Here is a 24,653-nt window from a genome sequence, read left to right as displayed (position 1 = left end):
ACAGTGGAGAATGTTCTACTATTGAACATTTCAGTTTAAGTACAAAATCATGCTGACAGAAGATCAGTTGACAATATTCCAATGATAAAAATTACTCTCATACATAGAGTTGATTTTTTCCCCTCAAAGGTATTTTAAGGGGTAAATATGATGTCTTAAATTTCTGCAAACTATAAGATATTGTTATTCTCCTTAACTTCTCCTGGGGAAATCCCTTCCATTTTTCCCTGTAACTCCTGCATAACTGTCCAAAATTGGCCCACACATTTTTTCCTCACCATTTGAATTGGCTATGCTCCTTGAAGCCCCTAACCGATGTCAAAACATTCCTGTTTTAGATAATGTCCCAGGTATTTCAAAAGCTTTACATAGGTGAACATGTCTGAAATAGTAGTCCTGTCAATAAATTGACTGCTTATTTTACAGCTACTGGAAGTTCTGTCTCAGCTGGCCAACTTCTTTGTGGAGGACTCTTTTCTACAGATTCTGTTTCAAATTGGTGCGCAGCTGTGGCATTGGCCCATGCTCTGCAAGAAAATGCCACTCTAAAGGAGCAGCTGCTACGGGTACAGCTAGCAACTAGTATTGGAAATCCTCCAGTGTCCTTACTTCAGCAGTGCACTAACATTCTGGCTCAGGTACAGCATAATGAACCTACAACTGAATCCTTTTAGAAGTACCCATAAAGAAACATTCTTTAAAAAGAGAGTTGTTATAAAATTCCTTGATTATTATGTTTAGTAAACCATAAAGCACTATTAAATGATCGTGGCACAAACTATTGCTTTTAATATGTAGTATTTTCTGTTAATTTGTGCTAATTCTGATAAGCATATGTGGGTAGAACCAACAATTAGAATTATTAAAACCCGTTGTTTGCTGGGATGTGGGTAATGTCTGTGGGTAACATACATGGAAAATAATAGTTTGGTGTGATTGCATTATAACTGGACCAAGGAGACCAAAGTTCAAATCTGTCCTCAGCTATGTAAGCTCTGTCAGTCCAATTTCTCATAAAGCTACAGAGAGGAAATATTGGAAGAGTGTTTGTTATGTTTTGAACGTCATAAGGAAAGGGAAAGTATACATCTAAGCAAATTATAAAGAATCAGAAATGTATGTATAATCTGTTTGATGTATACAGTACATCTTGAAGGAAGTAAAAATTGGAATAAGGGAATGAAAGGTGAGACAAAAATAGTATGTGCTTTTTTCCCCACAATCAGAGCATTGGTACATATTTGAACCATGAAAGTATGAAGCCAAGAAATGAATGTGTACAAAAAACCTTGGCCACTTGTTGAGACCACATGTGGGCTTGCCTTCTTACAAATTTATCAATAATACAAAAGTAAATAGTCTTTACATTGACTTTCAGTTATTTTGTTATTGGTTTGTACAATGTGTATGTTTCAAATATTTGTATATATAGGATGGAGGAAAACATTTTTCTTGCATATTTTTATATGCAGTAAATAACACTTTTTCCTTCAGAGCAGCATGGAAAATTATTATGAACCTCATTCTACTTTTTTCTGTGCAAACTATTTTGTCTGAAAACAAATCAGTAGGTAGGTAGTTTCAAATGAAATAAAATCCCTATAAACCAAGCAAAACTCATTTGGCTGATGTTAAATTATACATAATACATTTCAGTGTTAATCTTTCTTCTCATTCAAAAGTATTTGTTCTGAAAAGGGGTTGCTATTTATTTATTTATTTAAAATAAACTTCTATGTCATCCATATACCTAGTCTCAGATTAATGAAAATCAAAACAGCTCACCTCTGTACAGTATTGTAATTATTTTAACATCCTACAGCATTCCTTTGTAATATTTAATGTATGGTTCACAGGGTGATAAGATCGACAGACGGGTATGTATTGATGAACGCAAAGCATTCCTTTCATTGTAGCAGGGTCTATCTGCTATCTCAGCTTTGCTGTGTTTTATGAATTAACTGTTTGAGGGTTTTTTATGTACTTACAGTTTGTGCCTGTTGCTTGGTGTTATTTCTAGTAACAAACTGTCTTATCTCTTGGTGGTTTTGATTACTGATATGGGAAACATGGTTGTTAAGGGTGCTTTTTCTTTCTCCCAAGAGTCCTTGTATAACCAGTGGGTACTAAATGTAGTTTGACTTCTTTACTCTTCTTTTAGTGTAAATTCAGTATTTGTTTTTTACAAAGTTTAATGAGTACTTTCTTGCTTTTCATAACCAGACAGAAGATAAAAAACTGAGGTGTTTCCAAACCATGGTATTTCAGATTAGTATTCCTCCTACTTAGTTTAAATAATTAAACAACTTTCAGATTAAATTTTGTTTTATTGTGATTTTGTTTTATTGTGATTTTCTTGCAAAGCATGGGCCAATGCCACAGCTGCGCACCAATTTGAAACCAATTCCTAGCTGATAGCAATAATCCCCAGCCCACTCCTCACAATAATTTTCTTTTCCAGTTGCAAATACTAAGGATGCACAGTTCTCATCAGGCTCCATTGGTATTTTATTCCCAATTTTTTTTCTGAAATTTTATTGTATTTCAAGTTTCCCCAAGGCCTGTGCATTCCTCACTTTAAGGGAATGGTTTTGGTTGATTGATTGATGACCTTGAGAATTATGATGCAACAGAGATAATATTTGCTTTTGTTTTTTCCAGGGAAGCAAAGTGCAGACAAGGGTTGGATTATTAATGCTGCTTTGCACATGGCTAAGCAATTGCCCCATTGCTGTCACAAATTTTCTTCACAATCCAGAAAATATTCCATTTGTATCCTTTTAAAAGAATTACAATTTAATATTTTGCTGTAGTAATGATATAAAGTTTCAATTAAAGGCCAGAAGTGACAATACACTAAAAGAAATGTATCTTTGCAATTTTGACTTATTAAATTATTATTAAAATGTCTCACATTGTGCTCATGAATAGATTTTCACTGTCTTCTATTAAAATTAGCATGCTACATGTTTCTGTTATACTATAATAACAGTGTTTCGTTAAATTTGTTTTGGTTAAATGAATAAACAACTGATTGCTTTGTAGTTAAGTTATTTAGATAAAAACCTAAGTCAAGACAAGCTGGTGGTGAAAAGGTTAAGTTAGAAGTAAGAGAAGAGACTCCCAAGAAGTCCAAAAGCTGTAACCAGATTGGTAAATCAGAAAGTTTTATGAAAGAAGGCAGTGGCAAGCCACTTATATTGGTACCGAGTCATAGAGTGAGATGGGTGGCCGTAGAAATTGAATAAATTAATAAATGAATGAATGAACAGATAAATAGCTAAATAAATTGATGCTAAGACATCTGCATTGACATGGCCATTCAATCAAAATAAATCAAGGATTTTTTTTGTATTTATTTTATTGGTATTTTTAAACATAACATAAATCATTCAGTAATTTGTAAACAGTATGTTGTCTGGGTAACATTTATAAGACAATCTTTAACAATTGATTTCTATAATCTATATTCCATATGTTAATTTCAGTTGATTTCCCCTTTCCCCAAAGTATCTTTCTTTGCAAACATTAGATTAAAACAATTCTCATTATTTTGATAAACAATTAAGTATATAGTTTTTCCAATATTCCTATTTGTCATTTTAGTTGCCTTATCGTAAATCCTGTTACTGTGCTTATTTCAGCTTATTTCTCCCCCCAAATTCTAAATATTCTTACTAGTAACAATTTTCTCATCAATTAACTACATTTACATTGGTGGATTTAATTCTATTTTTTTCCATATAAGCCCTCTCATACTTTTATATTTCTTAATCAATAGGTAAAAAAGTAGAAAGAGAAAAGAAAAGAGGAGAGAGACAAAAAAGAGGAGAAAAAGAAGAGAAAAGAAAAAAAGACAAAAGCACTGAAATACAAAAAAATAACATACTACTTAAAATATGTATCCCTCCTAATTTAATATATATTTATTCCCTCAATTTCTTATTCTTTTTGACCATAGCTGAGAATGTATTTAATCTATTTAAACTTTAAGCATTCCATTCAATAGATCTAATCATGTAATCCTTTAACTCTCATTCAAAACACATTTTTATGCTTTTCTTATCGTCACATTTAAATAACTAAAACATTTGCTTTGTTTAAATCATTTCAACTTTTTTTTACAGAAAGGAAAAAAAAAACATTGTATTAATTAAAAAAAATTCATCCCTCTAAGAGTAATGTATTCCAAAGTTTTTCCATTTCTTTAGCCATATTCAAACAAATTTCTTATTGTATTAGTTAATAAAAAATAATTCATCTCTCTAAGAGTAATATATTCCAAAGTTTTTCCACATTCAAACAAATGTTTCTTTTTTAAGTATTCTCTTTGATAAGTCCCATCATCTATTTTCTTGATTTCCATTTTAATCTTTTTTCTCTGGCCATTGCCTTTCTTAATCAGTATGTTTTGCTGCATCATTTGTTTTCCTGTATTTTTTCTCATTCTTTTCCTTAACTTCAAAGTTGCTTGAATGTGTTGAAATATTTTCCATTTGAATTAAATCATGATTTTTTATTTTATACATTTCCATCTTTAAGTCTCTATTCTCAGAATTATGTTCAGTCATCTCTACTGTATTTTCCTGGGAAATTTCTTGGAGTGAAATTAAGTTGGAGATAAGTTGATTCATACACTCAAGGTTGTTCTGTATTTTTTTGTGGTTTAAAATCATTGTTCTTTGAAATTGTTCCCGCTTATCATATGTTTCCTTTTGTAAAGTATTCATTGCTTCAGATTTGTTGCTCTCACTTTGTTTACACAGCTGCATTTTTTAAGAACTTTGAGGGTCAGAGAAAGAAAAATCCTCACCCACCAGTAGGTGTCAGCATTTGCTCATTTTTCAGATCTTTTTAGTCTTTTTTTCTCTCTCTAAAGCAGGGGTCTTCAAACTTGGCCCTTTTATGACTTGTGGACTTCAACTCCCAGAATTCCTCAGCCAGCAAAGCTGGCTGTGGAATTCTGGGGGTTGAAGTCCACAAGTCATAAAAGGGCCAAGTTTGAAGACCCCTGCTCTAAAGGGTAGGTTTCGCCGCTTCTGGTAACCAAAAGGAGGGAGTAGAATCCCCCTCCTTCCCCCCCCCAAGATCTCTTATTTTTGGGACTTTCTTCTTCAGGAAAATAGGTAGGATAGAGAAAATCAATATTCTTACCCAGATTCAAGCATGCTGTTTAAAATCCGCTTAGTTTAAAAGCTTATGACTTCCGTTGTTTTCAGCTATGACTGGACAATGGAGTTAGCCAGCCTTCTGTTGGTTTCTGGGAGGCTTCTCCTGGACCATTCGGGGAGACCGCTGTCTCTCCTAATTCCCTGGGATTTCCTTCCTTCGTTCCACCCCTTCAGGGTGGGTTCTGGCCCCTTAGGGTCCCCAACAAAAAGAAATTTCAGCCAAAGGTTTCGGCATTCTGAATCTTCAGACTGCTCCGCTGGAAAAAGGAACCGGAAGTCAAATCAAGGAAATTGTTATCTTTTTACTCTAAAGTGTGATGCAAAGAAAAGTACTTCAGTCTCTAGCATCCTTAGCCAAAGATCTAGCTAACAGGACAAATAGCAGAAAACCTTGGAGAAGAGGAGCAGCTGGTTCAAGGATTATGTGCTCTATTACTAGGAATCTCCATTTATTACAATGACAATTCACTTGAGAATTATAAAAAGTGAGTATATTGGCATTCATATTTCATTTAATATATTTTGCATTGTAAATACTGTATTAGGAAATATATGAACTTTCCATATTAATTAAGGCAAACACATGCTTTTTTATTATTAGTTATAAACTTTATGGCCCCAACAGTTTGAAACTGATAAAATGTCATTTGGAATTAGAGGCTGTCTCTCCAGTGCTACTGAAGAATAATGTTGGCTTGAAAAAGCAAAATAAAAACATATAACTATTTTTAAACTATCACTTAGTTTGTCTTCTCATTGTTTCCAATATTCTGAAGTTGCTTGATTTTCTGTAATTTGTCTCAATTTATTTCACACTGAAATTGATTTCTCTACAAGATCTGAAGGCATCTTTTTTCCTTCTCCATCACTCTGACTTATTGCATACTATTTATCTGATCTTTTTCTTTATCCTTTTTTTTATTAAAAAGAACTGTAAGATTTTGAGGGGTAGGGATATGATTAAAAAGAGGATTTTTTTTCAGCTAGAATTATTACATAATTCTGTTTTCCCCTTTAGAGAAAAACTAAAGCAGCTTATAGAAAAAAGGATTGGCAAGGAAATTTTTATTGAGAAATTGGGATTTATTAGCAAACATGAATTCTATTCCCGAGCAGCTCAGAAACCACAGCCAAACTTTTCTAGCCCTGATCATATGATGTTTGATCATGAGTTTACAAAGCTGGTGAAAGAACTGGAAGGTGAGACTTGTTACATCATTTCTTGGAGTATTAATTTGAAAAAGGAGAAACTACAATTTACCAGCAGTTCTAATTCTTTAAAAAAATCTTGTCATCAAGATTAATAAATTTATATAGATTGTATATAATTTCTGAAAATTCTGATGTAACAGAAAAAGTTATGAGAACTCAGGGGTGTCCCAAAGGTGCTTTTTCAAGAGGCAACTAGACTTCCTTGTTTTTCTTTGGAGATGTTTCACGTCTCATACAAGAAGCTACTTCAGTTCTGACTGGATGAGAAGCGAAATATCTTCAATGAAAAACAAAGTGTAGTTGCCTTTTGAAAAAAAACATCTTTGGGACAACCATGACTTGGATGACTGAGAATCTCCATAGATACTGAGAATTCAAAGAAAAAAAATCAGAAAAATTATACATTCACAGCCTTTATTATTGCATCATGTAGAGGTATGAGGTCAATTTCTTATTTTTAAAAAATCTATTAAGCAAAGTATGTTAATTTAATTTTTAAAAGTTTGTAACCAGTGGAGGTGAAGGTTTCTGAACACAGTGAAATGTAGCATCTCTTCATTCATTCTTACCTGCTTAGGATCAGCAGGTTGGCAAAAAGTTAATTCGAGAAAGAAGGAAGAAACCATCTACTTTGTGGCAAAATAGAGTAAGTTATATATTATAGATACATAGAGAAGATTAATGTTTCAAAAGAAACTGAGAACCAGGTAGAGAAGAGACACCAGAGCTCAGAATTCAAATGTTGCCACATTTGACTCCATGGTCTCATTTTCTGGGTTTCTTAGAAGGCTCTGCTTCTTCTGCTTCTTTTTTCCATGGACTTCTGAAAATTATTTTTCACTTATATTGAGATAAACCTTTTGCCTATTTGTCTGTTTCATGATTTGATATGAATATTTTGAAATAACAATACACAATATATATTTTGTGTATTTTTTCATTTTATTTTCAGTTTGGGGCAGAAGGCTTGAGAAAAATGGTTTGTTCTTTCTGAGGCTTTCATATTTCTCCACAGAAATCAGAGTATACATATTATGCCTGTGGTGTACTATTGTACTAGTGTTTATTGAACTCATTTAAATGTGAACCAATTGTGGAGAGTTAAGCTCAGTGGGAAATTGTGGGGGTTAAAAGTTGCAACAAGTTTAGTTAACTCATGACATGACTAAGAAATGTTTCCTGATCCATTGCTTATTGAACATTTTCTATCAAAATGTTTTTTTTTATTTTAAAGTAACAGTATTATCATATAAGAAAGGTTGTTTTAGCATTTTAAGGAAAAAAATCTGAGTGATTGAGAAATATTGAATAGCCATTATATTAATGACACCTTTTAAACTCTTAATCTCTATAGTCATCTAGAATGCTGCAACATTTGACTTAAATTATCTAATATTATAAATCATCATTTCACAGGAGTTATAACAAAGGCAATTTATAAGTCAAGTGAAGAAGATAAAAAGGAAGAGGAAGTGAAAAAAAGTTTAGAACAACATAACAACATAGTGACACACTATAAAGATGTCATTAGAGTACAGGTAAATAATGTATCTTGTTTTAAGTGAATTACATTTAATCTCAGATATACTATGCACATTTAAAGGTATATCTTAAGCCCAAGTTACACATTATACTGAGATTTATTTAAAATTATGGAAAAACGGTAGTTCGTAGTCTTATATGCACAGTACATCTCTGCTATAATAGTGTGTTTCCCCAAAAATACGATCTCACGGCGGCACTAAACCCCATCCAGCAGGAGCCTGCATGGTCACCAGCAGCCCACTTCTTCTGCAGCCTCTCACCACTGCTTGACGTGTTGACTCCCGGCCTCTGCTTCACCATCAGAGGCTTTGGGAAAGGCCTCTGCAGCCGAGAAGGGAAGCTGGCAGAGGCCTTCACAATGGAGCTCCCGTGGGGGTGGGGGGATGCATCTGAATGGTGGCGAGCAGCCACAGAAGTGGGCTGGTGGCAGCTATATGGGCTCCTGCTGGATGGGGCTGTTGGTGCCGCTGCCATGAGGTGAAGCAGGTGTTGGAGCACGGGTGGCCTGGCTGCAGCGGTCCTGAGGTAAGCAGGTGTGGGGCAGTTCTACCTCCTCATCCCTGCCCTAGCTTGATTTTTATGCATGTGCCTCCCCCCCTCGTGCAACCAGACGGTGGGACAGGGTGGGTGGGCTCTTAACTGGGGCTTATTTTCAGGATATTTTGGGGAAAACACGGTACATATCACCTAAATTCCATTTAATACTAGGTATTTGCAATTTGCAATCACTAGTTATTTAAGATTTTTTAAAAAGCTATAACATCAATTAGTCAAATTTGTTATTCATAATTGAAAGATATTATAGATAATTCTTACTTTCTGACTACTTATTCAGTGACTGTTCAAAGTTATGACAGTACTGAATATGGGAGACTTAAACTAGTCTACCAAGTTGTGACTGTCCCCAGGGTAATCATGATTCCAGCATTCGACAACCTGCACGTTTACAACCTTCACAGTTGGCAGAATCAAAGCTGATGGGAGTTGCAAGTTGCTATCAGGTTACATCACATTTCACAACCTGTGATGATTTGCTTAATGATCACAGCTGGAACTGATAAACTGCCATTGTAAATGAGGTGTGGTTATCTGATTTTTCACTATATGAAAATGTAATTTATTGATGAAGTTGTCAGTCTCATTTGTGGTCAGTAAGTGAAGACCCCATATATATTAGATCTTCTAAACTCTCAGGAATTACTTTGTGGAATATCCTCTTGCGGGAATGGGGTCTTGGCCTGTTATTGTACAGGTAGTCCTTGACTTATTACTACAATCGGGACTGGAACATCTATCAGTAAAATTCAGACTGTCTTAATATATGATCTATTTTGCCTCTTTCATTAAGTGAATAATGTAGTTGTTAAGCAATTCTGGTTTCCCCCATTGACTATGCTTATCAGAAACTTGCTGGGAAGATTGTATATGGGGATTATGTGACTCAAGGACACTGGAATTGTCATAAATACATGCCAATTGCCAAGCATGTAAATTTCATTCCCATGATCACAGAGATGCTGCAGCAGACATATGTAGGAAGATGAATTGTAAATTGTCGCTAAACAAATAATCATAAATCAAGGAATATCTGTAAATGGTAGAAGTAAAATAGTTTAGTCCTTGGTGTCATTTTTTATCTCATGTTTCAGTGAATTCCCCCCCCCCCAAATATTTTTATCTATATTGCACAAATACAGTTGGTCAATTTAGCATCTCAGTTAGAAATCTTCAAGATCCCAGGCATAATTAGAGAGTAGACCTATGTTTAAAAAATGGGTGAAAACTTAATTTTGTTTCTTTTTATTTTATTTTAAAGGATCAGGAGCTTGAGGAATTGAAGAAACAAGTAGAATCATTAAAAATTCAAAATGAACAGTTGCAGACAACAGTTACGCAACAAGTTTCACAAATCCAGCAACACAAGGACCAATATAACCTCCTTAAAATACAGCTAGGTAGTAATGCTAATAGTATTTTGCATAGTTTTTCCTGAGAAATAACTTGCAGGCCATGGGATTTTAAATTGTGTTGAGTTGTATACACTTTCAACAGCTCAAGAATGTGGTAAATTGGCATTAATCATTGACAGACAATAGACTATTTAAGTGCATAAAGTCAATCTCAGAATTTCATCAAGATTATCATCTATAGAGTGGTATTTTTTTTAAGAAACCCCCAAAACCAAAGAGAGATACAGTGGTGGAAACAAAAATTTAGACAGATAGATTAAAAATTTGCTTTAACGGATAGCACCAGTTTGGAGCCACAGTGCCATCTCTCCCCATTTGCCTTAGAACAGGGGTAGGCAACCTTGGCTTTTTTATCACTCATGGACTTCAACTCCCAGAATTCCTGAGCCAGCCATGCATGGGAGTTGAAGTCCACGAGTCATAAAAGAGCCAAGGTTGCCTACCCCTGCCTTAGAAGCTAAGAAATTTCTCATTTGTATTTCACTCTCAACAGACAATGATACCTTACCTAACGTTGTTAGCTGCGAACTCGTGTCCGACCCATCGCGACCCTATGGACAACGTTCCTCCAGGCCTTCCGGTCCTCTACCATCTTCGGGAGTCCATTTAAGCTCACACCTACTGCTTCAGTGACTCCATCCAGCCACCTCATTCTCTGTCGTCCCTTTCTTCTATTGCCCTCAATCTTTCCCAGCATTAGGCTCTTCTCCAGTGAGTCCTTCCTGCTCATTAGGTGGCCAAAGTATTTGAGTTTCAACTTCAGGATCTAGCCTTCTAAAGAGCAGTCAGGGTTGATCTCTAGGACTGACCGGTTTGATCGCCTTGCAGTCCAAGGGACTTGCAGGACAGGAGTCTTCTCCAGAACCACAGTTCAAAAGCCTCATTCTTTGGCGCTTAGCCTTTTTTATGGTCCAACTTTCACAGCCGTACATTGCAACTGGGAAGACCATAGCCTTGACTATACGCACTTTTGTTGACAGGGTGATATCTCTGCTTTTTAGTGTGCTGTCTAGATTTGCCATGGCTTTCCTCCCAAGGAGCAAGCGTCTTTTAATTTCTTGGCTACAGTCCCCATCTGCGGTGATCTTGGAGCCCAGGAAAATAAAATCTGTCACTACCTCCATTTCTTCCCCATCTATTTGCCAGGAATTGAGAGGGCCAGATGCCATGATCTTGGTTTTCTTAATGTTAAGAAATTGGTCAGTCTCAAAACCTAAGCGGAGTTGAACTTAATTAGTCCAAAGATGAGGAATCACTTGACAATTCCAGAGCTGTAGGTTTTACAGGGAAATTTAAAACGCATTTAAACAGAAGACAGTGGCCATTTGATTTTTGTAATCCTGTCAAGAAAACTGCAGGGATATTATTACCAGGTGATGAGTTTGAAAAGAAGGCATCTTTTCCTTTAATTTTTTTTCCTTTGCCTTCATTTTAGTTTCTGCAGTCAGTTGATCAGGTAATAAATTTGATACACCAAAATATCTCTCTAATCCAACTCTTTTGTATATTAACCTTTTATTCATATTATATATAAATAGTCTTAGAGTCTTCACATACATACCCACTTAAGCTCTTTTAGTTCATTTCTAAGCATTTCAGCAATTACCAGATACTAGCCAGTAAAATAAATTAGATAAAATATCAATATTTCAAAGGTTGCCTCAAGGAAAGCTAGTTTAAGAAGTGAAATGTTTAGAATAAACTACTAAACATCATTCTTCATGATGTATTCATTTGTCCTATTTTATTTATTATTTTATACCGGAATTTCTGTTTCAATTTGTCTGTCTGACAGTAGATAAGTAGTTCTCTGATACAATTGTCTAAATTTAATTCTTCTGCAATTTCCTAGTGGAATTATAATTTTGAAATACATTGAAGTAAGAATGTTTTAATTTTTTTATCTGAAATGCTAGAAGTAAATCATTTTACAATTTGCTTAATAGGAAAAGACAATCAGCATCATAGTTTGCACAGTGATATGGGTCAGATAAATGGTGTTCAGTCAGAAGAAATCAGCAAATTGCACGTGGAAATGGAGGAATGGAAGCACAAACTTGAATTACTGCAAGAACAGCTAAGAGAAAAGGATTCTTTGATTGAAACCCTGGTGAGCAGTAAAGTTTCATTCTTAGTAATAAGCATCTGATCTGATCTGAAACCCATTAGTTTTTCCTGGTCAGATCTAAAATAATGATTAAGAAATTGTTTCCTTTCTTTCTCCCAAATCACAGCAGACCATAATTTCGTCAAATCAGGGGAAAGAAATATATTTCCAAGCAGTACATTTTTTTTTCTTTGTATTTGGGGGTGAAGCGCAAGAGTAGCACCTTTCTGAAACCCTTCTTATTCTCAAAAAGTGGTTCCAAAGCATGGTACTCAAAATAGCTGAGCCATATAATTGCCAGATACATAATGTATTAAAAGTTGTTCCCTACATTAGTCAGCTTTTACAGGTAACTTCCCTATGACATGAAGAATGTACTTAGGTTCTCAAGAAGTTGCCTTGATACTCTGATCATTATGTACATTTTGAGAGATTTCTATAAAACCTTCCCATTTTATCATTTTGATCACAGATGAATTTGTTGTATGTTTTCTGAACATTTGTCAAAACCAGGATAATAGTGCTGAAAGATTTGCATTGATATGGATGGTCTCCTATGGGCATGCTTTAAGGTGTAAACCTTTAGAATTTAAATAATATGGTGCTTGATTCAAAGGCACTTTCTCTCCCACTATGGAATTGCTTCTTTACCCAGCAGAATACTGCACACCATAGGTTCATCTGTCTGCCACAGATTCCCCTATGAGACTTCAAGGAATGGAATGCTTTTCCCAAGGGAATCTTTGGTGCATATTGTCCTAATATTTAAGGAAAATGGCAAAAGAGCCATTTTCTTTTTTTACTTTTATTTTTATGGCATTTTAATTTTTAATCAAATTTAAAGCAATTGATTTTTCATCTTTTATATTTTATATGCTGTTGCAATTATTCTGAATTATCTCAGATTATATTAGGCAGTATGCTGAATGAATGAATGAGAAATGTAGCTTAATAGGTTTGGATGATATGATAAAATGTATTGATAAGTTCAGTCGGTTCTTATTGGTGTATAAAATCTGGTTTGGTATAGAAAACTCTTGGTTGTTTTTTTTAAGTAGGCATTTTATTAAAAACAATTAGCTTACTGACTTGAAAGTGGTTTAAATCCATAAAATTTAAACCTCTAATGTAGAAAAATATGAGACCTTTCCTGTAATTTATTTCTCGAAGCAATAGAAGATGGGAGACTACCCACCAAAAATATATGTTTTTATTTTAATTTCACTAGGAATAAACTGAAATCCAGGCATATAAAGCTTTATTTTAAAAAACTGAACCTGGGTTTATAGATGAAATACTATGGATTTACTAATCTCATAATTGTTTAGAAGTCCATAGCATAAAAATGGTATTTAATTTATTTATTTTTTTGAAAAGCATGACTGTTTCAAATACTTCCTGGCATTCCCAGCATATTTGTTAGTATGATAATTTTTAAAAAATGTAATATAATATTTAATTCCATTTGCATAATTTATTTTCTATCCTCAATGCAATATGCCAAAATATGCTAGTTTTCCAAGATGGCACCAATCATTACTGTGTAATTGCAATTTTGTGTCTCAAGCTATAATCCTGGTTGCTGCTTTTTAAAAAAAATAAAACCAGAACAATAGTTTAAAGTGCTTATGCTTTTTAAACAACTGGGTGTTTTTATATGTCTGATGTTTATAGAAACTTTCAACAACAATGGAAGGAGCAACAGAACAATCATTACAAACTAATATATCTACTGGAACTCAGTTAAATAGTGAACTATGTAAGGTAGGAAATTCCTGTAGCCTATTTTAAAGTATTTGGTCAGGCTACCTTTGTATAACAGTGGGAGAAACCATGCATTGCTTGCTCATGAGGTATGACTACAGTTTGAACAAAAAGGGAGCCCTTGTCTTGATTTTGTAACTAGATCCCGTAGGCTTTTAGTTGTACAATTCAGTTTTCTCTTTTTTCCCTGTGTCAGATAATTAGAAATGAGAAACCTGATTTCTCTTATGTGTTTCATATGAGGATCACTGCTGATCTCACAAGCAATCTTGTATTGTTTTTGGTTCCATATTCCTTCATGAGCTAAAGTTTCTTCAAAGGTAGCTCAGTGAGATACACATAGTAAAAATCCAAGTTGGATATATCTCTAGCATAAATAATATTGCTGTATTTTCAGATATAAAAATTACAAGTGAAGCAATCTGAGATGGGTAAAATATTTTATGCCCTGCTGAAAATTGGGCATCAAAGTCAGCCCAAAGAATCCCTAAAAGTCATCTTGATTAATTCTTGATACTTTCTTTGAATAAGAGTCTGGTCTGCATTAAGTTCAATTTATAAAGTTAGCAACTTCTGTGATATTTGAGAGAAATAGACTGAAATCTGCATGTTACCCGTACTTCAATAGCAAACCAATTCAAATTTTGGCAGTGATTTGCTCTCCAGGCTTGTTTCAATTTATTTTCTGAACGTTGTTTCCAGACTAGGTAACATCATCAGCAGGATTTTCTTGTCTTATTTTTACCTATTATTCCAGTTCAAATTTATTAATATTTTCATTATCAGATCTACCATGATATGATTAGTCTTGGACCTATAAATATATTTATATTTAGCTGAATTTAATATGTTTTCTCTCACAGGAGATTGATAACTTGAGGGCACAAATAATCAAGTTTCAGGTTGAGAAGCAAGAACTTTAGAAAATGTTAGGATCTTAAGAATTTTCCTTGCCTTTTAGTTTCTGGCTTATTTGGGGGGGGGGGTTGGGGGGGAGAATTAGAATAAATAGAAGTAGTCCCCTTAATCTCTTTGTCCTTTTCAGCATCAGCCATCAGTAATCACATTTGATTCTTGGCTATACTATATCATATAAGACAATCACAGTTATTATACTTTCTGAAAACTATTAGCTTTATAATTTTGTTCAATGTTATTTATTTTGCAGAACATGACTTCAGTTCCTGCATCAGAAGATAGTAGTGCTGATATGGTAGCAAAGACAACTGACCTGGAAACACAACTTTCAGTGATCTTGCAGGAGAATAAAGAATTAAAGGTATTTAACACATAGTAAAACATACTAATAAAGATATTGGATATTTAACTTAACCTTAGACTATAGTTTTGTCTTAGTGATAACTTCAGTCTTTTTGTATTATTGGCATAAAATGCTTTTTACAATTTTGTTTAATGTCTAGATGTACTGATTGATGGATTAACTCTAGATTATAATAAGCATTCCAGGAAAAAAAATATAATCCTCATTGTTGATTGTGGTGTGGATTTGCTTCTTGCTAATATCCTAGATCAGGGATGGCGAACCTTTTAGAGACCGTATGCCCAAACTGCAACCCAAAACTCTCTTATGTATTGTCGGGTGCTGGGTGGGTGTGGCCTATTGGGTGGGCATGGTCCATTGGGTGGGCGTGGCTGCGGTGGTAACGACAGACTGGGTGGGACTAAAAAGTTCAATCAATCAATTCCAACTTTGCAAGATCTTTTTTTTCCCCACAAGAAGTTGAAATTTATTGATTGATTGAACCTTTTTTTTTTTGCACACGGCGGCAGAGGCCTAAAGCGAAAAGGTTTTATAAAACCCAGCTGAAGGCCTAGAACTGGGGTGACAGCGCACGTGCCCACAAAGAGGGCTCTGCATGCCACCTGTGGCACGCGTGCCATAGGTTCACCACCACGGTCCTAGATTATGTTTAGACATTAATATTACAGTCATTAGCAGGCAAGGCACGTGAGATCGAGGCATGTGAGATCTCATTGCCCATAAACGTGGTCAAAAAAGTACTTTTAAAGTATGTAGAGTCATAGTTCTTTATTGCTGCTATCTTAATTATGTGTCCTCATTCTAAGGCTCCTATACTGTAATATATAGTTCATTGAGATATCAAAAGATGTTACCCCTGAGATGAGAGAGGATCTAAGCAATGATCAATCAATAATGCATGCTGAGATTTGCTGTACTTTTATTTTTTTCCATCTTCAAAGATCAGTTCTAGAATCATTTGTCAAGTTTCTAAAAATGGACAGAGCATTTGGGAAATGGATATTAAAAAGTTACTAAAGATCAACTATATGAAGCATAAACTTCTAAAAAATAGATTTTAGATGAGACTGAATAAAGCATTGCATATGACCATTTATATGGAATACATAAATTACCTTAAAAGGATATTGATTTTTATGGTATATGAGGCATATGTTGCTTCCTTCCAAACACACAACTTTTTCATGGAAGGTAACATGTCTCTGAATGTAATATTTTATACTTTTCTGTGCCAGAATGAAATTGCAAGACTCAATGAGGAGAAGTCTTCATTTAAACAGCAACTGGAATCATCTAATAGCACTGTGGCAATTTTGAAAAATGAAAAAAGCAAACTGCAGCAGGAAATTGCAGAATCTAAAAAAGAACAAGATGACTTCCTGGTTCTTCTGGCAGATCAGGATCAGAAAATAGTTGGATTAAAGAATAAACTCAAAGAACTTGGAGAACCGGTAAGATACAAAATTTGCAAAAGCAAGTGTGAGACTTGAACTCGCTGGAACAATTTTAGAGCTAAATTTAGATGCATGACAAAACTGTCTGTGTCTGTGTCTCCCCAAATTTGTACCAACCCTTTAGAACTGTGCTTTTCAAACTGAGTTCTGTGGAGCCTCAGTGTTCCATGAGTATCATCCAGGGCCTCAGCAGTCACAGCCTTGGTTTACATTGTATGAAATGTATTAAAGGTAAAGGTTCCCCCGCACATGCGTGCTAGTCGTTTCCGACTCTAGGGGCCAGTGCTCATCTCCGTTTCAAAGCCGAAGAGCCTGCGCTTGTCCGAGGACGTCTCCGTGGTCATGTGGCCGGCATGACAAGACGCCAAAGGGGCACGGAACGCTGTTACCTTCCCACCGTAGTGGTCCCTATTTTTCTACTTGCATTTTTACGTACTTTCGAACTGCTAGGTTGGCAGAAGCTGGGACGAGTAACAGGCGCTCACTCTGTTACGCGGCACTCGGGATTCGACCCGCCAAACTGCCGACCTTCTGATCGACAAGCTCAGCATCCTAACCCACTGAACCACCACGTCCCTTTTATGAAATGTATTACTACAACACTAATTTTAACCTTTTGTTAAAATAAGATATATTACATAAAATACATTAATTAATGGATTACAGATTGGTTTTTCATATTGAGATGGGTTGTTTGGGTATATCAACTGCTCTAGTCTAGAAGAATATGGTTTAGCTGCCACGTTAGTAATTCTGGCTGCCTCCTCTGGGCAGAATGATGATCTTTAAAGAAAGGAGAGAGGGAGCAGAAATGAAGCAAATCCTGCATGTGTTGGAAGTTGCAGAAGGAAGATGAGGGCCATATCTCCTGGGCCGCCAAGGCCTGAGGGTGCTAATGCTCCCTTATCTGAGACAGGAAGAGAAAGAGTCCCTGGACCGTTATCAGCAAAATGTAAAAGATGTAACTGGAGGCTCTGCTCCTCTACTTTTGTCAGAGGGGGAAGGAGAGAGAAATTAAAAAGGAAAAAAGCGAAGGTTTAATTTTAAGTGCTTGCTGTGTTCATTAAATACTTCTCTCTCTACCTGGCACCTAGCTTCTAAATGGGAACAGCAAAGAATCCATTACCATGTTCTAACAACTACTCTCATTGATGTGTTGCTTTTGGCAACTAATTTTATAGCTAGAGAAACTATAATATACATCTGCATAGCTATATAATCATAAGCTAAAATTTACTATACAGATTTATTTATATTTTAATATTTCATTAAAGAATTTATTTACAAAATTAAAAGGTAAACAGTATAAAAGAAAAAAAAGAAAGTGTTGAAAACAATAAAAGAAAAAGAAAATACTTTAAAAAAGCAACTGATCTTCTTTGTAGCAAAACTATATGGCATAAGCTTCATTCTCCTCATATAAATCTTTTTTTAAATCAGTAAACCCAGAAATACATCCTTTTTATCTGTTTTAAGCAAAAAGTTCGTAAAGTGTTTTCAGTCTTATAGTTATCAAACTAATCAGTTTAGCCATTCATTTAGTTGCATTTTGACCAGCTTTTTATTTTGATGGAGTCTAATTTTAATATGCTGTTCAAAGGCAAATGGGGCTCTTGGCCTGGTGAAAATAATATTCTCTTGTCATAATATAGTAAATAAATTTCTATCTTATAGGTTCTATAATAAAAAGATGATGGTCTCAGATGATGGAGAAATGCTATTTTTAAACGTAAAACTTGAGATAGATTTAAATTTTAATTCTTTACTTGAACATGTTAAAATAATTAGCAAGTTTAAAAATAAGCTGTCCATTTAATATAATACACTAAATAGCAGTTTTATTTCTGTTTTTCCTCTAAAGATTGAAGATGAAGATGATGTGGATTTAGGTGATCATGGTGAGGATGAAGAAGAAGAGGAGGAGGAGGAGGAGGAGGAGGAGGGGGATGCAGAAGGAGAAGAAAATTAATAGTATTTTATTGGATTAAACATGAAATTTAGAAATGATTTGTATGAACCAATCTTGGATGGCTTTGTGATGCAAAACATCTTGATAAGAAAAAAATCATTAGAAATTATTCTCATTTTCTTAAATGTCAGTAATATATTGTAGCTGATACAGAAGCCTAGTATGTTAAATTTCACATCCAGATCAAACTGAATTATTAACAAATTAGAAACCATGTTAGAAGATGTAAGAAGGTGACAATGTTGGATTAAAATGTGTTGCCTTTTGCATATTTTCAGAGTGTTTGTCATTTTCTTATTTTGGATTTTATTGTGATTAAATATGGTATGCATATGGCTAAAATCTCTTGAATGAAATCATTGTCTCCTGCATTCATCTTGGAGAGACCTTACAGGGTTTTGTTTTTTTCTTAATACCACAAAAGATTGAAAGTGATGATTTGGTTTGTTCAAGTTAAGTGGGTCATAGTTTCTTGCTTTCTTCTCAATGGATTTTGGCTTGAAACAAACTGTTCAGCATTGAGTGCCTTGCATCTGAAATGGCTCCATTCTGTACCTTGGAAGTAAAAGTAGCTGCAACAGTACAGAGGGATTTTCAAAGATGAAGAGCACTATTTGATAGTATATTAAAGAAAAACATTTTTAGCAGAAATCCCATGTAAAAGCTATCAGATTATTATTTTGAAAACATTTGTTTTATTAAAAAAATCACATTGCGATTGATCATAATTTATTGAGTTTCTTTTTTCCCAGTAGATTTTTAAAAGGAAAGAAATAAATACAGTTGCTATATCTACTTACTTTTTGGATAATGGAAATAAATATATACTTATTTAGTATCATTTATTTGACTGAGTTGTGATTGTTTTTTATTATGTATTAATGCTGTTTATTTTACTAATAAGTAAAGCCTAATATTCCGTTTCAATTTTTGAAAGTATTACTGAAAATATATTGGGGCTGCCATCTTTCATCAGGGAAATTTCACAATTGGAAAAATTGGTTGCAAAATAGGCTTACCCAGTCCCTGAGATGATTTGGTAAAAAACTCTAGGTAGAATTGGGGGAAGTGTGAAGAGGAGGCTGATCTTAAGAGTGCTGGCACAGCAGAAATTGGCACAAATCTTGCTTCCCCAGAATCCCCAAAGCCTTATCTGATCGTTCCCAAGAGAACACAATCAGTGTAATGAGATTCTTGTAAATAGGCATTGTAACAGAAGTAACCTGGATCTGGCCTGGTTTCTTGTTCTTATAAGCTGCATCTTATAACCGACAAAAATAAGTTTCACACTTTGGCCTTTATTTGCACCCTAACCACTCTTCTGCCCTTTGATTGCTGATCCTGGTGCCAGGATAATTAGCAAGAAGCAAATTAATGTCTGTATCTACATTCACTGGAGAGGAAGGGACTGCACTCAATAATGAATACATATTGCAGACAATATTTTGGTGCTGCCAAGCACAAGCCCAGCACACAAATAGCGTCGTGCACTTCTCTTTGTGTGCCTGCTTCCTCTTTGTAATCCTTTCCTAGCCAATCTTTTTGCTTTGCTTCTGCAAAGATGGGGCCATAGATCACACACAGTAGAAATTGTATGCTTCCTCTCCACCCATTCACATGTTTAAGAAGGAGGGAGAAAAAACAACAACCAAGCAACCTCTTTACAGACAATCTTTCCAATACTCTACAAAGGGAGAAATAAAGAAAAACAACAGGTCAGGCACAGGAGAATGTGTACTGACTATACAGGTAGTCCTTGCCTTACAGCAGTTTGTTTAGTGACCATTTGAAGTTACAATAGCACCGGAAAAAGTGACTTATGACTGTTTTTCACACTTTCGGCATTCCCTAGTCATGGGATCAGAATTCAGGTGCTTGGCAATTAGTTCATATTTATGATGGTAGCAGTGTTCCAGGGGTCATGTGATTATCTTTTACGACCTTCTGACAAGCAATGTCAATGGGGAAGCCAGATTTCACTTAACAACTTTGTTATTAATTAAACAATTGCAGTGATTCACTTAACAATTATGGCAAGGAAGATCATAAAATGGGGCAAAATTCACTTAACAAATGTCTTGCTTAAGAAGAGAAATTTTGGGATCAGTTGAGGTCACAGAAATTGCTTTGAAGTCCAGAAATCACAGTGAATTTCATTGATGGAAAATGAAGGAAACTGGAATAAAATCACGTAATTTATTGAGGATTGTAGAGGGCAAGATTGTCTGAGCAGATTAAAAGGATCTTCTCTCTTCTTGACCCTCCCTATTGTGAGGATGGTCCAACTGCCAATCAGTGTTGGGCAAAGAAAAGAAGGGAAAAGAAGATGGCTACCTGAGAGCTCTGCAGCCACATGTCTCATGAAGGCTAAATAAACAAACACAAAAAAAGCAAACTAAAAGCTAGGTAGCCCTGATGAGAAGAGGCACCAGGAAATGAGGCAGCAGCTGAGAAAACTGAGGAGAATTTCCTTCCCTCAGACTGGTGAGAGATAAAAGTTCTTGGAGCCATTTTGCTCAGATGGAGCAAAGATTTGAAAGAGAAAAATCAAGAAGCCTAGCAAAGAACAAATAAGAAAAAAAATGAAGAAAAAGAAAAGACTTCAACAGGACAGAAATAGAAAACAAAAAAATAAAAAGATAAACTAGAAAAAGATGGATAGTTCTATAGAGTGTGACATAGAGATATATGTTATATTGTTATATTTAAGCACCAGGCTCAAGGTTGACTCAGCCTTCCATCCTTCTGAGGTAGGTAAAATGAGGACCCAGATTGTTGGGTGCAATAAGCTGACTTTGTAATAATGCCGCTTGGGGGGGGGGGGGGGGCGAAAGCCCTAATAAGCAGGGATATACATAGAATGAAGGCTATTGCTAAGCACATTGATTTGTGCTTCTTAGATTGTAAGACGCCCTGAGTCTTCGGAGAAGGGCGGGATATAAATGGGATTTTTTTTTTAAAAAGGCAAGGGCTACCTGTACTGGCAATCAGATGACCGAGGGACACTGCAAAGCTCGTAAATGTAGGCATTGGCCATAATGTTATTTTTTCTGCACGGGTAAACTTTTATTAGTTGCTGAATGAGGTAGCAAGGGAGGTCTACCTATATTTATAAAATAAGTAGTATTTAAATTGGTACTATATAGATTATTTAAGATTTTGTACTTAGTTTATTAAAATACGTAATATATGTTGACCTGCAGTAAAATAAATTGCAGTGCTACCTCAAATTTTATAGTATTCTAATCTGGGATTAATTTTAATTTGTCACCAAGGGTTGCTAAATCCCAAGTGGCAAAGAAAAAAAAAAGTACTCTGTGTGCTACATCTTGTCCGCAGTACTACTTTGACTTTGTAGAGTGAAAACTCTGGTTGTATATTGAATTCTTTTGATATTTATCAAGCAGTTTTATATAAAGTCAAATCCATCTAATTTAATTGGTTCTTGTGACTCACAATAACTCTGGATTCTCTTAGGCAGAAGATTAATTTCCTTTTTTAATTCCTCTGCAGTCCTCTTTAATTGGAGATGACAGAGATTGGCTCTAGAAAATTCCTTATTTTATTGTCTACTCTGGTTGATAACAATGCTCCAGAATCCCGAGCAAGCAAATTACCCAATTTTGTTTTCTGTAATTCAACAAGAAATCTCAAAGACTGAACAGAGATTTGTAATTCTTTTCTGGCTAGTAGTTGTTCATATTGTCCTGCAATCAAATATGCAACTTATTGTCTTACAATTTGTCCATGTTGTATGTAAATTATTGTTGACTGAGATTTTAGTTTGCTTCATCAAAATTTTCTTCATTTATTTATAAGATGTATTGCTATAAATATTAATTACTCATGGTCATTGGATATTTGGTGTTAAAAGGTAAAGGTAAAGGTTCCCCCGCACATGCGTGCTAGTCGTTTCCAACTCTAGGGGCCAGTGCTCATCTCCATTTCAAAGCCGAAGAGCCAGCACTTGTCCGAGGATGTCTCTGTGGTCATGTGGCTGGCATGACTAGATGCCAAAGGCGCACGGAATGCTGTTACCTTCCCACCATAGTGGTCCCTATTTTTCTACCTGCATTTTTACGTGCTTTCGAACTGCTAGGTTGGCAGAAGCTGGGACGAGTAACAGGCGCTCACTCTGTTATGCAGCACTCGGGATTCGACCAGCCAAACTGCCGATCTTCTGATCGACAAGCTCAGCGTCCTAACCCACTGAGCCACAGCTTTTCCTAAATAATAGCAATTTATGTTTCAAGGCATCTAGTTCATACATATCTTTTCTAGGAGGTAATTTTTCCAGGAGGTAAATCAGAATGGTCATGTATTATCTTCCACATAGCTGTCTACATTAGAATTTTAATTTAAGTCAAGTAGACTTAGAAGTGATATAAAGAGATAACAGGAGGGAGGCCTTCAAAAGAGATGACACATCCCTAGGATTTCGATGTTTCTCCTATTGACGCACAATATACTTGAACCCTCTATCACTATTATATTTATTTATTAAAATATAATTTCTTCTATTAATGAATCTTAAGATAGGGTTCAATACAGAGCAAAATGGCAAATTGCCAGCTCTTAAAGGAAAACGCAGTCAAGAAACAGACTCAGTAGTTTTCCAGCAATGCCCTTTATTGCTGTAGGGTAGAATAACAGAATCTCTGCCCCATCAAACACCAAATAAAAATCAAGACAGATTACTTTGAATTTCTTTAATTTCTCAGGCTTTCCTCTTTCTCAGGACTGAATAATCATTTCTGAAACTCCTTAACAGTTCACTTATTGCTGAGTCCTTGGTTCTTTCTGAGCTTGATTGCAAAGTTTCATTACCTAACTAGGTAACATCCTCAGTGCTAGTCAGCACATGATTTGTTCCTAGTTTATATTCAATGTTTTTTTGTCTGCCAGTGTTGATGGGGTATATATTTTTCCTCTGCAGTTTGTTGATTAGAGTTTTGTCTTCCACTTTATTGTGTGTTTGGTGTTAATCCTTGTTTATCTGGGTGCTTGCTATGAGAGATGTCTTCTGATCCTAGTATTTTTCTTGTCTTTTAAATGGTATATAAGTGTAGTTATCTCAATGTGTCTATTGATGGCTGAATTGTCTGAGTGCCAAACTTCCAGGAATACCCTAGTGTTTTTGGATTTTGCTTGGACTCCACAGTTTAGCCTTGAGTTACATATATTCTCTTGTATTACTTCACTCATTCCTCCCCGACCCATTCCCCAACTGAGAACTACATTCCTTCACTCAGCTGCATCATTAGTGATTCATAAGAAATCACAGAGAACAAAAATAATTTCTTATCATGCGAGAAACAATCATAAGCAGTATTGACATAATTCCTAAAATTTAAATAATTATCCACATTTTTCCTTTCACATTTAATTGGAGTCAACAAATCAGTTTGGAAGTGCTGTGCCTAGTATCATTTCATTGAAGACTAACTGAATTAATGAATAAGCCTGAGGTTTAATTCTTAGAACTTAAGAGGCATTAAGCATCACCTCTGGGCATTTTAGTGGTATAGAAAGTGGCCTGCCTTGTGGTATCAATAGAAAATCCTTGGGTGACTGCAGGACACTTGTTTCCTGGAGAGCGAGAAACTGATCCTAAGTCCTTGGCATCTCTGAATGTAGTGGAAGTAGCGCTGAGTCTGGGGCAACAATGAGGAGAGGGGATCTTTAGAAAAGAACGTGCTGCAGCTCCACCAAAATATATTCTTACACCTGGTTTTAGAGTCATAAAAGATGGAACCCTTGGAGTTTTCATTGCCAATATGTTGGTTCGTTGCCTGACAATTTGGGACATTGGCATAAGCCATTTGGAAGGCTGTGAAGAAATTTGCAGAGATTTTATATCTATAAATTCTATCACTAGAATTGTCAACTAATTACATAGTAATCACACTTATTAATCTAATATTAACCATAATAGCAATGCAGGTACATTTTTGAATTCTAGAATAAAAGATAAAGAAATTAGGCTGTGAACACCCAAAAATCAGAGATACCTTCTATTAACAAGGATGGGCTTTCTTGATGTTATTGTACATCAGCCTCCCTGATCACTGGTTGGGCTTATGGGAGCTATATATTCTCGTCTGCATGAAGCAGGCTGGGGCAAGAACAGAGAGGCAGAAATATCTCGGTTTACCTATCGGTAGTGCTGTTGAGCTTTC

At 35.3% G+C, this 24,653-nt stretch overlaps 1 protein-coding gene across 4 annotated transcripts in view; it reads left to right on the top strand.

Annotated features, from left to right (window-relative positions):
- Positions 1–19,312, top strand: part of USO1 (USO1 vesicle transport factor) — a 55,392-nt gene extending 36,080 nt beyond the window's left edge. For 2 of the 4 annotated variants that reach the window (XM_081344024.1, XM_081344027.1), the window contains 12 exons: positions 427–638; positions 1,857–1,877; positions 2,662–2,772; positions 5,538–5,656; positions 6,190–6,371; positions 7,800–7,921; positions 9,745–9,883; positions 11,845–12,008; positions 13,680–13,769; positions 14,938–15,048; positions 16,287–16,502; positions 18,367–19,312. In XM_081344024.1, coding sequence (XP_081200150.1) covers positions 427–638; positions 1,857–1,877; positions 2,662–2,772; positions 5,538–5,656; positions 6,190–6,371; positions 7,800–7,921; positions 9,745–9,883; positions 11,845–12,008; positions 13,680–13,769; positions 14,938–15,048; positions 16,287–16,502; positions 18,367–18,474 — 1,595 coding nt within the window. In that variant the 3' untranslated portion in view covers positions 18,475–19,312. The remainder of the gene's footprint in view (positions 1–426; positions 639–1,856; positions 1,878–2,661; positions 2,773–5,537; positions 5,657–6,189; positions 6,372–7,799; positions 7,922–9,744; positions 9,884–11,844; positions 12,009–13,679; positions 13,770–14,937; positions 15,049–16,286; positions 16,503–18,366) is intronic. The other 2 variants (XM_081344025.1, XM_081344026.1) reach the window with 2 other exon arrangements.
- Positions 19,313–24,653: the final 5,341 nt, after the last annotated feature.

This window comes from Vipera berus (assembly GCF_964194415.1).
Source record: "Vipera berus genome assembly, chromosome: Z".
NCBI classification, from domain to species: domain Eukaryota; kingdom Metazoa; phylum Chordata; class Lepidosauria; order Squamata; family Viperidae; genus Vipera; species Vipera berus.
This window is presented reverse-complemented; position numbering and strand designations above follow the sequence as displayed.